At 38.8% G+C, this 15,677-nt stretch overlaps 1 protein-coding gene across 1 annotated transcript; it reads right to left on the bottom strand.

Annotated features, from left to right (window-relative positions):
* Positions 1–12,744: 12,744 nt before the first annotated feature.
* GstE11 (Glutathione S transferase E11) lies at positions 12,745–14,348 on the bottom strand. Its single transcript, XM_017084999.4, has 3 exons — positions 14,325–14,348; positions 14,117–14,225; positions 12,745–13,386 (listed from the first exon to the last, which is right to left on the bottom strand). The coding sequence occupies exons 2-3, from the start codon at positions 14,212–14,214 to the stop codon at positions 12,807–12,809; spliced, it is 678 nt and encodes a 225-aa protein (XP_016940488.3). The 5' UTR covers positions 14,215–14,225; positions 14,325–14,348; the 3' UTR covers positions 12,745–12,806.
* Positions 14,349–15,677: the final 1,329 nt, after the last annotated feature.

The following is a 15,677-nucleotide window of genomic DNA, read 5'->3' as shown; positions in this document are numbered from 1 at the left end:
GGCCTACTGCAATTTTGCGCAATTCAAAACAACGAAATTATTTCGACATGCCTTTAGGTTGTTCATATAACTTTGAATTTATCAATAAATCGACCATTCCAATGTACACACAAATCAGGGAGCGTAAGTAACAGTTATTTATGACTTTTATTTCATAAGGCCTACTGCAATTTTTGATTTTAAACGTAAAGAATAACAGTCATTTTGATCTTATCCGCAAATTACCAAACAACCGGCCAAATTGGAAAACAAACAACAAACAAACAAACTATATACATGACTACAAAATGCCTAACTATTAAAACAAAAATAATATATTCTAGTGGGTCTTTTTAAATAAAAATCACACATTTATGTATAATTGTATTTATTCACAGTCCTGATTTAAATGTTAGTTCTCATAAAATATAATTATTAAGCGTTACTGCCTTCTTAATGTCAAGCGGTTCTAATTGGTCGGTAGTAAGAGGTTTTACCAAAAGTATATAAGTACAAACTTAGTTCCTATCTTGGAAACATAGGTTTAATTAGACAATGAATTCGTCACTTTCAGTGAATTAACCATTTAAAAATCATAATTGATATGTAAATTTAACGATGTCATGATTTGTCTGCTATACAAAATAAATTTAATACAGATTTTAATAAACTTACAATGAGTAGGGCTTGTTGCATGTCACAGTTCTTTAAGTTAAATATATAGAGACCAATAAATGTCCAAATAAAAATGAAAAGCCGGCCAAAATCGGAGTGAACCTGACAAAAATGTTAAAAATGTTAAAGACATGGCCCTGACTCCGAAAAGGTTAAATATGTTTCCCTCGTACACAAACTCGTAATTTTGTTTCGTGGCCAGAAAAAAACCAGAAAAACAATGACAGCCTCGCGAACAACAGAGCCCTTCTTGTTGCCTCAGAAAAACCAAATCACAAATATTGTTTGACCCTCATTATGTTTGAAATTTGCTTTCCCAGGCCCAGCCAGCGAACACGAGGACATTAAAGATAGGATGTGAACAAAAGAGCCTGTTCATTTAACTTGCACCGAAGCTTACAGCACCCTTTATGACAAGTAAAGAACATTTACAAGTTATAATAACTAATTTATAACTATTATATATCAAATATAGCACTTTTAATATACTATACTTTAAAAATTTCATTTTTTTATCCAAGTATCTAATTTTGTATTAAGAAAAGTATTTATTTTTGATTTATAGAGTAAGTAGTATGAGGAGCAACGTCCTCGCAAGTTGACTTCTATTATCCGCAAATTATACAAAGGTAACCTTCCAGTTATAAAAGTTCGAGTGTATTGAAAGGCCTCTCGATGCGGCAGTTTTAGACCTGTGACCCCTGGCAGGGTATCCTTTTCAGGGGTCCAAAAGAGGGAAGCAGCCAAACGCACCGAAGAGGGTCGAACAGGGGGCAACACAGAAAACAAGGGAGGCCTGTAACTAAGTAAGATGTGCACAAAGTTAGTTTTCCTTTCCCTGTTCGCTTTCCCTATTTTTTTGTGTTTTGTCCTGCTCGTAAACTCATTTGCCTGGCACGCTGACAAGAAGAGCCCACAAACAACCGGCGGCAAGTTTACAGAAAATACAGCAGAGAAAACATCTTCGACGGGCCGTGGGCAGCAGGAAAATGAGGCTGCCACCCAAGGAAAATAATACAATTTAATAAAAACGCCTGGGCTGTTGTTGTTTCTCGGCTTCTCATTGAATTTCGGGAAGAAATGTTGTCCTTTCGCATTGACACGCAGCGAGAATAATACGCCTGAGCGTATGCAATGAAAAATTCAACTTTTGCATAATCTGGAAAAAGTTGCGCACGCACGAAGGTAAACAAATTTGCACGGCCAAGGCTGAAGGTAAATGAAAATGTACTAAAACTGAGGCACAGCGCTTAGAAAATTATGCAAAAATAAACAGGGCAAAAAAGAAAGTGAATGAAAACCACGCACACGGCGGAAAAAAGTCACCAAAACTTAATGACCTTTCGACATGCTTTCATAGATACAATAATGAATTTTAACATTTTTACCTGTCATATATTTTTGTGGATATGACTTCACACACATCAAACCATCCAACATGTACGCCCACTAGATATGTTTTCATAGATACAGTAATAGATTTAACGATTTTTATAATTTTAAATATAATATTTTTATGGCTATGGGACTAAAACACTATGGCTCTAAAAGAATATGGGTTTTTTAAAACCAACACATATATGAAAAAAAAATATTATACATGGTAAGGCTTTTTTTAAACCACCCAACATGTACGCCCACTATAAATGTTTTCATAGATACAATAATAAACTTTAACGTTTTTTATCAAATATAATATTTTTATTGCTACGTTTTCACACTATGGGTTTATTTTAAAATCACCAAATATATGAAAAATATTTCTCAGTGCCTGCCCAAAGTAAAAAGTGCGATAAAAACAAATGCGTCTCGTTCTCGGGCATCTTCTTTTTCCTCTCCTCGGCAAGGTGATTATCCATAATCCCCCGAAAAAAGCGTCCGTGTGGCGGGCAGGATTGAATGACTAAAGACAAAGTTTTCCCTCGCCCAGAAGATAAATGCGGGCACTGTTCCAGCTCCTCCTGTTTGCCACTCCCCCTTTTTTGCCCCGCAGCCATGTCCTTAGAGCGAGGATACCCACACCATCTCCATTACGCACCACCCACTTGTTCCACCTGCCCGATATCATACCTGTCTAGGATGAGATTCAGGCGTTAATATTTTTAGCTGCGCCGGAATTTGTAGTCTGGCAGCGATAAAGCATCTTCTCGGTGACAATGAATCGGGGATAAAGCATTTTACGTGCCACCGGCTGCCAAATAAAGTGCTCCTCTCCCCCAGCTGGTGCGGGTTGTTTTTTCAGCCACGTCGCTGATTCGCATAAATTATGCAAGTACATTTTACCCGAGAGTGTTACATGCAGGCGACCGAATCTGCGGAGCGACCAAAGGACCAACGGCAGACCCCAAATTCCGGCTAACAAATTACAAATGTGCTTTTTATGCAGTGAAAACAAGACATTTGCGAATGAACCTTGGTTTCTCCAAATTTACCTTTGGTTTCGGAGACCTCATTTGCACAGTAATAAAATACATTTAAGTCTTGCCAATCAATATTGTGTTTCTCCCTCAGAAAACCTTATACAAATCCTACACAGAGAGAAATATTCAAGTACACTGTTCTTGAATTGAGAATATTCGATCTTAAAAACCGAGTAAGTACATTTTGGTATCAATGTTCTCAATACTACAACGAAATGGTGAGAAGAGAAAAGTTAAATTGAGTTTATTTATCAACTTTTTGATAAGTAGACACTACTGATTGGACTAATAGTTCATTTGTTGAGATATACAATGTATATACCGCCAATTCGACCAAAATGAAAATATTTTCAACTTCAAAAATGTCGTTCTAGTTTTAAGAACATTTTCAACTGAGACCAAAACGTCAGCATTTTCTCTGTGTATATTTCCAGTAATGAAATATATAAACACACAGAGAGTAATAATCAATAACAATGTTCTTGATAAATTGAGAACATTCGTTCTTAAAAACCATGTAAGTACATTTTGGTAAAAATGTTCTCAATATTGAAACGAAATGGTGAGAAGAGAAAAGTTAAGTTGAGTTTATTTAACAGCTTTTTGACTGGACTAATACTTTATTTTTTGAGATATACAATGTTAATACCGCCAATTGAACTTGATTCAAGCAAAATGACAGCATTTTTAACTTCAAAAATGTCGTTCTATTTTTAAGAACATTTTTAACTCATACAAGAACGTCAGAATTTTCTCTGTACCCCAGAAAACCTTCAAATATTTGAAGATTTCTGAAACTCCCTAGCTTTATATATTTTTTGTACACATTTCTAGAATAACTACGCTTTCTGTGATGAAAAGGTATTAGAGAAGGAGACCGCAAAATCCACACGAAAGGCATTTACATTGGGAACCAAAGCGAAATTAGTTTTTTTAGCCAGGTGAAGTGTATTAATGAATTTTCAGGCTACCTTTGGGCAGCCGACCCAACATTCGGTTCAATTCGAATAAAAACCATTTCGAGGTGCATTTGACTGGAAGACCGCAAACCCAATTCCTCATATTCCGCAGCAGGCGAAACAGCATTCATTCCGCTCCACCTCGCAGTAACCCAATGAATACCCACTGAACCCCCCGCCGAGTCCCTTTCAGTGACAGGTGCACCTGCTCCTTGCCCCTTTCTGGCAACAGGTTGCAGGTGAGCTTGGGCAGTGGCCAACCGGACTCTGGTTGACTGGCCAACTGGCCAACTGGCCATTGCCCCTGACACATTTCCAGCGACATTGTCTTTGGCCCGGGAAATGCTCCCCTGCATGTGGAGCAAGCTCATCGCTTTAATGACCGGGGAAAACTTATACTCGCCCGCTGTAAACATGTAGTTTTATGGAGGTCCCGCTGACTCATTCTTGCCAAGTTAGCCCATTAAATAGGTCTGTAACTGCTAACTACAGTGTACCTCCTTGTATTTTACGATTCCTTGTAGCTAACGATTTTTTCAAGATTTGGGATTGGCAATCAGCCGAACAGCACACTGTTTTAGACAATAAAATAGCAAAGTAAGTTACTTGGGTTACCTAGAAGCACTCCTAATATTTTCCTAATGATTCCAGCATTACATTTATTATTGCGAAATGTGGCCAAATGCAACCTTTCAGTTTTTAATGCCAATTTTAAAGCCTTTAACCAACAAAAACCCTTAAAGAGGCCCAAATTTCCCAGTTATGAACCAATACTGCACACAATTTCCCTGCCAGTATTAGTAACTAATCCAGTCATTTGTAAGCAACACTACGAATAAGCAAATGCTTAAATGACTACCCAAAACGTAGCAGTCATCCTGGCTATTATCCGATTCCAATGGGCCGCAGGACCTGAAAGGTATACAAATACTCGTCACATTGAATTGACTGCTGTCTCTTTACACCAGCCATTGTGGACTAATTTGCAACGGTTATGTAATTTTGTGGGACATTTTGTAGGTATTTGTACCCTTGTTGGGGTCCATCGATAGAGGGGTGGTGGGTCGAAAACCTATTCATATCCTGACTGGATCCGGGCTGCTCTGGCATGTAGTTATGCAAATTACACGCCCACACACATGACTGCACGTGCGATATCAATGGGATTGGCAAAGGGATCGGAAGGGGGTGACAATGGGGCTTAGAGAGCGGGATCTGGATCCAAAGCAAACGTTTTGAATGGTTTTAATAACTTTACACACTCACGCACTCACACGCATCCACCTGCCGAGGACAACAATAACAACGAGTGCGTATAACAATGGGCCTAGGTAATGCGAACTGAATGAATATTCACGAATGTGAGTGTGGGTGTGCGTGTGTGCGTGTTTCTGGGTCCTTTCACATGCCTCAAATGCCAGCACAGCCCAAAATTAAATCCCCCGACTACCTACAGCACACCTGGACTGACCAAATAAATGCTAACAAGGATTAGATAAAGTTAAATGCGAATTCGTTACGGAGCTTCTGCAGTTGGGTAGCTTGAAATTCCGGTACATTTAAAGTTACTACACGGAAAAAATGGTACCATCTTTCGCTCTTTGAAAATGTTCTCAATTTGAAGAAATGGAAAAACGAGCACCTATAATTTCTCTGGGTAAGAACGAGACCGCAATACTCGAAGATCTCCAAAGTAGAAAGATAAGGCTAAGTTGGATAAACTTGATACTAAATTTCATCAAAACGATTATATCTTATCTATTTTTATTCTTGGTGTACACTGTACAAGCTTCATATCTTTTACTTTTATATGTTTAAACAAATAAGACAATTATTTTTTTAAAAATTTCCATTGAAATGTCAGAACTTTAAACACATTAATGGTAAACTAAGTTTCGCCATTATTCAACTTGTTAATCTGATTACTGAGAATATCAATTTTCAAATTAAATGAACTTAGCTCAATTACGTTAACAAGAATTAAAACTAATTGAGATGAATCCTATTTGCTAAAATAGTTTTGCACATCAACCGTGTTATTCTCTATTTCGAATGTGTCATTATTATGATGGGTGAATATAATTTAATTTCCGAGAACTTCCTTCTGATTCACTTCGATTAAAATAAACTCACCAATGTAAACAGATAGCTAAATTAAATTTCGAATAGTCAAACGTCACTGCATTAAGCGACGTGAGAATTTACTAGATTTGCGTTTACAGAGCACCCCACGAAATTCGTCTAAAAAACTTTTTAAATAAACTGAAAGTCAAAAGATAATTAATTCCCGTTTTATCCCCATTCTTAGGGGCGTCAAAATGCTTTGTTGCCAAGTTGTTAAGAAGCTCCGCCAGCTTCTGGCCCCGAAAGTTGAGCGTAGTTGTTGCTGGGGATGCCATTCACGCGGTGTTCTTTTCAATGGGCATAATGCTCATAATTAAAGCAGGTTTGCCCCCCTGTTCACCTACGCCCCTGGCACGCAGGTGGAATCCGTGTGCGGGAAACTCAAAACCAATTACCAGAGCTGCCCCAAAAATTGCAAAAGAGACAGAGCGCTATATTGGGGGATGTGGATGTGGATGTGGAAATTGCACCGAGGGGTCGAATCACGTATGCAAAACACGTATACGTCATGTGGGCCATGAGTCAGGCAATTACAGAAGCTTTTGTGTGTCTGGCCGTGTGGCAAGGGTTGGAAAAATTTCGGATGCAAGCTGGATGCAGCGGGCTCCTGGTGTTGTACAAACGATAACACCAAGTCATCGCTGGGGCACTGGGAGAAAATCTAACCTGATTCAAAAATGTATTAGGAAATCTGAGTGAATAAAGTAACCGGATCTGAGTACTTCTTTATTCGGTAATAACCCGGCTAAATGAACTTCTACAATTATTCAGATAAAAGTATTCGAAAGCTAGCACTTTGATATATTTTGAAGAACCTAAAATCCTTTTTTCAGAGCCCTTAAGCAGTAAAAACATTCGGAAATTCCACATAAATATAAACATGATTTTTTAGCTGACATTGAAGTAATTTTTGGGTGTTATGCAGTGCACATATTTCTAACAAAAACCTGGTAACTAAAATAAGACTTACTTTTAAGGTTAAATATAAAAAAATATTAAGGATTACATTCCAATCTGCCAAACTAGAGCGCAATATTTCATTCCTGTGTGAGGAAGCCCGCATTGCAACCAAAATGCAGATGCAATTCCATTTGTGGCTGGCGTTTTTCCAATTTCCAGCAGCTGCAGCAGGTGACACTGCCTTAGCCAAAGATAAACCAATGAATCAACCCGTAAATGAAGCTGGCAGGCTGAATTTTGTGGTTGTGTTGTGGCGGCAAATGAAAGTTAATTGGTTTAAGGAGATTGCCCGTGGAGGCGACGAGGCAGCGAGGTGGCCAAGTGGGAGTGGCAGTGGCACTGCCAAGTGGCAATAGGCAATAGGAGGTTCTCGGTGGCCGTGGCAACCAAAGTGCCACGCGAAGCGCAATGAGGCGAATGCGTGAAAACGGCGTGAAGGCAAGGAGCTTAGGCTGCCGGGGGCCTGTAATCAGGCCTGGACTTGGCCCAAGTCATATGGCTGAACGAATTCATTTGCAAGTCAGCCCAGAGTCACCCACGACCCTCAGCCCACAACCCATGGCACCACCCCACTTCCACATCACATTCTCCCCACCCTTGGGCCATAATTCGCTTGTTGTTGCCCCTAATTGGAAAAGTTTGTCGAGCACTTAGTGTCAACAAATTTATTGTCTATAATTGCTGCAATGCGAGAATTCGTTCCCTTTTTTTTGGGGTGTTTAACTCGCAAGCGAAGTTCAAATATCGCTGCCAGCCCTGGAATTGGGTAATGAATGAGTCACGAAAACCCTGAATCCGGCACATCCTCAGTTGCCGGTGCTCCATTATTTAAACCTAATTACGCTTGCAACAGCCTGTCCAGAAAAAGTACACTTTTAACACATTTACCAAATTAATTAGTCAACATTGAAAGAGAGACGACTTTGCCTACAGTGCCTAACGAAAATGTATGATAGATGGAACTGAAATCGTAGAATTCGGGAAATATATTCATAAATACGATAATAAATTTGGTTTCAGTATGTCAGTTAAAGGTATGGTTGGAAAAAAATCGAAATGGGCACAATCGATAGATTTGGATATCGATAGTGATAAATGGTAAATCTAAGTCTTAACGCCAATAAAATGAAACGAAGTTCGAGTTTTAACATCTACATTTTAAATTCCCTATTCCTGTAAATACTTTTTAACTTTAAAAATACCAAAAATGCTAAATAAAACTGTTTTGCTGAGCGATACTAGCGATATTGAATCCAAACCATCGATTTTTCCAAAATAAAACAATCGATAGTATCGATGGTGCTATCGATAATTTTTTCAGTCTCAGTTAAAGGTAAGTTAAAGAAACAAAAAACTTACTTTTTTTGCTTTTTATCTATATATTATAATTCCTGTATTTGCAATCTCAAATAAGTTTATTTTTGTTGTCTTACATATAGTTATTTTATTATATTCTCATATATTTGTAATCTCTCAATGCAATCACTTAAAAGTGCGGCTTCGGCCTCCCACATTCCCGACCTTATATGCATATCCCAAACCTTGCTCCATCCGATATTGATTAAATGAAAACGCAGTGACATGTCAATGGCAATGAGAAACTTTGCCGTGCATTCGGACTCGGCTGGGAATCTGCATTTACAGATCAAGTTTGCTCCGTTCATACATATCCAATTATGCAAATGCAAATGTTGCTGCTGTCAGCAGGCGGCATTCGAATTGCGAGCACTTAATCAACATGCATCGAATCGGGGCGAGGAGGATGTAGGGTTCAGGGGAGGGGACCAGAGTCCTGGCTCTCGCAGGATGTTCTCCCAGCGACCTGACCTCATTTGAATGGCAGGCCTCGGCACAAAAGCCCTCAAGTTTGTGCTGCCGTTTATCAGGACCCAGCCAGGCAGCAGGCCTTTCGAAGGACATTCGGCCGGACAGGCAGTCAGCCAGACAGTTGAGAAGGATAATCGGCTTCCATTGTCCTGACCCACTCACAATTGCACTCGCTCGTTACGGGTTAGTTGGGTTAGTTTTTCAAAACAGATTCAGTCTCATTGCCCGGTGATTAGTTGGAGCCACCACTCCCACCATTTAAGTGGGCATCTCCAGCATTATGTATTATGCGCTTTCGGCCTGCATGTCCTTGTCGACGGTTGAGTGCAAGTGTCGGTCTACACGTCGAATCGGAATTGAAAGGCCGGACATCGAACACGGAGCACGCAGCTCGGAGTACGGACATCAACGCTTCTTGTTTGGGCATTGAGTAGAGACATGAATTCCCCATGAGAGCCCTGGTCCCCGAGCACCTTCCTTTGTCCATCTCAAGAGCAGAATCATGTCGATGGCTAGTGGCCCACTACGAAACCACTCGACGCAGTGATGGGAAGTGCCTATACCTATGTTTTGTACCTGATTGGCAATATAAATCTATCAGGCCTACTTTGGTTTTTAAAGTTTTGCATTTCAATTTAATTAAGTGGATTTTTAAACACTTTGTGCCACAAAAAAGACTACAGATTTAAAATCCCCTTTAAATATAATTTTCAGGTGTCTAAAAGTATGCACTGAATAATTGTCGTCTTATATTCTTATGTTATTGCATACTTTTAGACACCTAAAATTAAATTTCAATATGATTTCAAATCCATAGTTATTAGTTTTTGGTTTCCTTAATTTTTAAAGTCTACTACTTTCTGTTTAACTAATTTTTAGACACTCTGTAGGTGTCACCTAAATGAGTCTTCTTTTTTACACTAGAAGTATCCAATAGTCTTAAAAAGAAAAAAATTAAATTTACGTTTACTTTCCTTACAATTTTTTATTTCAATTAAACAACTTAAGACTCTTACCTAAAATATACTCGGGAATACTTTTAGTCGCACAAAGATGGCAATTTGTTACAATATTAAATGCTTTCAAATACTTAATTTCAAAACTGTACTTAAATAGTAATAATACAAAAGAATAATAATGAATGAGTAGTTTTTAACTAAGCTTTAAAAACCTTTAAGGCCAAATGTTTACGTACAAATAGCCGTGCATGACAATCTTCCTTCTTTTTTTATCATTCCTAAACTGACTGTTAACTTTAAACTTTATTCATAAAAGTACACATCTTGGCTTAACAAGGCACACGAACAGAAAACAAATCCCATCACTATCTCCACAGGCAGATTGCCATGATTGGAAACCAATGCCCAAATGTCATAATTATGTATCGAACTTCCAAACCGTTAACGTTGATTAGCTTTGTTTGGCCCATTGGTAATCCGAAGGGAGTGGCACAGATTGTGATTTGCACACAATAAATGCGTATTCCAATTAGTAGAATTATCCTGGTTCATGGCTAAATGCTAAATGCCAAATGCCGGGGAAATATTGAATTTTGTTGGCAATTGTTGGACGGACCTTGGCTTAGTGAGAAGTTAATTTCATTGTTAAACAAACCGCAACCGCAGAGCAAACAATGGAGCGAACCCGGCTGAAGGCAGCAAACAGATGGCCCACGCCGTTTCAACTTTAAACGAACCGGAAATGGGCGAAGGTCCTGTCGGCGAGCCACCGAAAAAGGCATCATTAATCATGAGTAGCTACGGTTTGGCCCCGGTTTACTTAGCGCTCCCGGCACGCGCTTAGGTTGCCTTTTTCCTTTTGCGGCATTAAATTTTAATCCCGAAAACACACACCCGACAAGGGGAAAAAAGTAGAGCCCGTCCCACGCCGCACGGTTAATGGCATTTGAAAACTGTGAAAAAAACATGATGGAAATGTGGCCAAAATCCAGTCCCACGGACCGCTGCTCCTTCGTGGCGAAACTTTTGTCCCGCAGTGTTGCACTTTAATCGGAACCGAGTGGCTCCCTGCGGCGGTTGGCTACTGGTTGTTGGTTACTGGTGACTGGATACTGGATACTGGATACGCCTGGCTCGCCTCATGTCACCACTTCTGATCGACAATGACTGGCGGCCATAAGTGCAAAGTGGAGTGTCACATCACGTTTGCAAAATGTCGTCAGCCATATCCGACTGCATCAAGTGAGAATGTGCAGGAAAAGCCACCTACACTTTTCAGTATAGTGGGTGGGTCCTTCTTTTGACTTTTTTGGTATCTAGAGAAACTAACTCATACATTTGTTCCTACTGGCAGAAAAAAGGGTTTCCTACCCCATGAAGTAACTACATATCTTCTTGATCTGAGCTAACCATGTCTGTTCGTCTTTCCGTCCGTATGAACGCTGATTAGGCACGCAAATTCTAGAGATTCTTGCGCATCCCAAGTTTATTTCAGCAGAGAGCCACCCTTAGCCGGCCGCTTTTGAACTTTTTAAATATATTCTAGGACTCGAAATGTTGCATAATTAAGACCAATCCTATATTGCTATAGAATATATTTTAAAAATTTTTTAAATTGATCAGAGAGTGTACAAACATTCTTATATGAAATAGCCAATTGATAATGATTGAGAACACATATTCCGCACAGGGTCGGAAAATGCTCGTTTACTTTGTTAAAAACTTCTGACCACAATTTTAATACCCTTGGTAGAGTTTTAAAATTGTTATGAATACATAGGTTACATTACTTCCCCTTCAAAGAACTTAACCAAGTTGAAATAAAGTTTAACTGAATGAAAACCCGTGTCACAGTTTCCGGTGCGGTCCCTCGAGTTATTTCCGTTTAAGTGGCCAAAGCCAAAGCCAAAGTCAAAGTCAAGAGTTTGCCGCAACAAGCCAGCGCCAAAGAAGCCTTAACAACTATAAATGCGATCACTTACAGCTTGTAATCAATAACTGGAACAGCCAAACACCAACAAGTCAAAAACAAACAACAACAATGGCCAGGAGGCGAGCGGTGCCAGGGAAAAGTTTTTGGCTTGGATTTCACACACAGTCCATGAGCAAGTTCAGGTTACTGGCTGCCTTCGCTGCGGGCTTTTCCCCATAAAAAAGTTTTGCCATTACTTTTTGACCAGCTGCACATAACTGTCGCCGTCGCTGTCCATGTCTCCGGTTCTATTTCAATTCCCGTACCTCCCGTACAGCCATACCTCCACCAACCCCACCCAAAGCTCCGCCCATAGTATCTCGCATATCCTATTATTGTTTGCCGTTCGGCCTTGATTCATCGTTCCCGGCTGCTGTCTAATGAAACTCATGTTTTTATTGCATCCAGTATTGATTGATTGATCCAAATGGATTTACTAGGGGGAAAATTGGTCTTTAATAGGGACTAACATTTTTTTAACTGTTGAATTATATTGTCAAACTTGCTTATAGCTTAAGATAAATTCTACACTCAAAACTTATGAACAAATTCTTCAAAAAGTTAAGTGTCCCCATCAGAACTGATTATAATCATTGTTCATGATATATAAAAAGCTAGTAAAAAAGAGGTTAGGGATATATTTTCTTCTATCCAATGTGGAAGATAGTCCACGTAGTGACGAAGTGCGCCACGAGAGTGACCGAGATTAAGAAAATGTATTTGTTTGGTGAACTGTAGAATACATTTTCGTCACAAAATGTTATATCAAATCCTTTTTATATGAAGGTGCGATCGTCACTATTTTGTAACCTCGTTAAGTGGTACTTTTGTTTGATATAGGTATAGCGAAAAGGAAAATAAAAGATATATTTTGAGTTTGCAAAACATGTTTTAATGATGAAAAATTTTAAAAATCTCTGAGTTACTGGGATTACTTTTGCTGACGCTCAGTGATGAGACCCTTTACCAGACCCACCAGCATGTCCAGACCCTCCTGGTTGTTCTTCTGGTAGTAGGGAAGAGCCTGCAGTCGCTTGACCCACTGCACCAGGCGGGGGAATTGGTCCGCCTCGATGGGAGCAAAGGCCTCCGCAGTGGACACCGATGCGATGCAGCTGAGATCCGCGATGGTCAGTTGGTTGCCCGCCAGGTAATCTCCACCAGCCAGGCAGTGCTCCAATCCATCGTAGGCCTTTTGCAGGTAAGCCACTCGGTCAGCGGGAACCTCTCCCACTCCGAAGTAGATTACTGGCTCCACGATGAATCGGATGCGTGGGAAGAGATGTCCGCAATCGTAGTATAAACGGGCATCAACCAGCCGGCGCTTCTCCGGATCCCGCGGATACAGGGAGTCATTGCCCTCCGGGGCATACTTATCCGCCAAATAGCTGATGATAATGTGAGAATCGCTCACGATAGTGCCATTATCATCGAGCACGGGGATCGTATGCTGGGCATTTAGCTTGAGGAACTCATCGGACTTGTGCTCTCCGGCCTTTACGTTGACAGCACTGGAAGAGATAATAAAGAGAAAGTGAGAGAGGTCGTGGAAGAACGAGAGAACGGGTCTGGAAACAGTCAAGAGGGGTTTAACCTTTAGTTTGTGTAACATATTTTGTGTGTAGCTACCCAAGTTGTTCATAATTTTTAAATGTTTTTTTGTAATTACAAAGGTTTAAAAACATACTATCTTGCAAAATAAGTATGGACACATTGCATATTTCGTATTCAATAAATGACAGAAGTATTTTTAATTTAATATACTAATAAAATATTTCCAAGCTTTAATTTCTGAGCATTATTACTGTATTAGTACATTGGCACTACGTTCATTAATTAAATTAAACTGCACACTATTGGACATTACTATCAATTTATCTACGTTGAATCTTCAATATAGTATTACCCAACAACACCCTTCCTGACAATATTTGGGTATATCTAGACCCAGTGACCATGCGGAGGGTTAAAGAAGAGTGTTATGGCAAAAGAGACCGGTTTACCAGAGAAACCGGCGGAACGGGACCACTCACCGAAAATCCAACTTCAGATACTAGGTTTTTTTTACTATTACACACTTTTTAAGAGAACTACATATAAACAAATGTTTTAATAATGCATAAATTATGTCTTAGAGTACTGCATTCAAGGTGACCAAACAAAAATCATATTAGGATATTGGAAAAACAACTTTTCAAGAGGTGGGTTAAGTAAGAGTGTTATCGCGGGATGTCCACTCACCGTAAGTCCAACTCCAGACCCAGAGCAGCGGCCGTCAGCAGAACAGCACGACATGGGGGACTGCGGGGGGCGTAGTACAGAATGGGTTTGGCCGACATTATCTAAAGAACTGAAATAGATGGTTAATTACTAATTTGTGTGACAAACGAACCAAAAAATAAACACAAATATTATTTCTCTATACTTTTTCGCTTAACTAAAACGCTACCTGCTCAGCTGGACGTAAAAAAGCAACTAACCAGTTAAAGAGAAACATATAGCAAAGCTTTTACAAAGCTCTTCAAATAAATTAATTCTCTAAAAAGAGCAACAAATTCGGATCGTATGCTTTTTGAAGCTTTAAAAAGTTCTCTAGCGATCACGTACAGAAGTAAAATATAAAAAAGCATAACATAAAATAGTGGAGTGTAGGGTAAGGTGACGAACTCGTCAAATCTCACATGTGACGTCACGTCAAACATTTCAAATAATTTTTCTTATCGCCTCGTCAATGTATTTACAATAATATTAGTAAGAAATCGCATAATTTGTTCGTGAGATGTTTGACTAAAAAGGTGCAAAAAAAGCTAGCAAAAAGCAGTTGATAAGTGTTTCCGCAGTGCCAGAGCAAAGGCTTGTGGAAAACCAATTCAGGTAAATATATACAAGTATTAATAAATTAATAAGATTAAGAAACAGTTTGGCACTATGATCTTTCCAACAGTAGCTAGGGTATCGTGACGAACATTTTTCCAGCATTTCAGTTGTTTTTGTGAAAAGAAGCATTTAATATTACAAGATAACTTTATATGGTGTAGTTGTGTAATGTTTTTCTTCGTTAAATTCAGTTAAATAACACCTTGAAATAAAAAAATAATCGAGACCAATTTTTTTGGGTTTATTTTTTAGTTATTTCTTTCATTTCCATAACCAAAATAATGTTTATATAAAGAAAATATTTTTAATTGTTTTTGGGGAACTAGATATTAAACGTCCCAATTTGTTCAAGTTGTACACAGAATTGTAGTAAACTTTTTTAAAGTGTAAAGTTAAATTTATATTCAATTATGGTACATTTATAAGCTTTCCTAAAAAAAAATTTACATCTGCATAGAGCTGTGTGTTTTATCAGATCGTTACCATACTTTACAACTTTTAAAACTGTTTACAACTGTAAGATGTATCTCCGATAAAATTTTACCATCGAACTTTAACGTACACATGCCTAACAACTGTCAGCAACTTTCTGCTTTTAAACTTTTAAAAAATATTGTCGAAAAAAATTTATATCGAATTGTTTGTCACACAAACCTACACTACCCTAAATTTTATTTTGCAAAACGCCTCTTCGCTCTTTGAAAAAACATTTCGTTTCCATTGGGTCAGTCAAAAATTGGGTCAATAAATATGTATAATTTTTCTAAGACTACTTTAAATTTCTAATTACGTTTGACGTTGTACCCAACAGAAACCAAATGTTTTTTTATAAGTATCGAATTATATTCACTAGTTTTAATACAAAAAATTCGGTAATATTGCCTTTAAAGCTCCGCTCCGAGTTAACATCTCAATCGAGAATACT

The sequence above is a fragment of the Drosophila suzukii genome, chromosome 2R, assembly GCF_043229965.1.
Source record: "Drosophila suzukii chromosome 2R, CBGP_Dsuzu_IsoJpt1.0, whole genome shotgun sequence".
NCBI lineage: Eukaryota > Metazoa > Arthropoda > Insecta > Diptera > Drosophilidae > Drosophila > Drosophila suzukii.
Note: the sequence above shows the minus strand (reverse complement) of the source record. Positions and strands in the feature narration are given on the sequence as shown.

What these genes read in the sequence shown, in the direction of transcription:
- GstE11 (XM_017084999.4), bottom strand. Translation starts at nt 14,214, where the DNA reads ATGTCGGCCAAACCCATTCTGTACTACGCCCCCCGCAGTCCCCCATGT. An exon ending in GGTCTGGAGTTGGACTTACG is followed by an intron (nt 13,387 to 14,116) that starts GTGAGTGGACAT and finishes TATCTCTTCCAG; the next exon opens with TGCTGTCAACGTAAAGGCCG.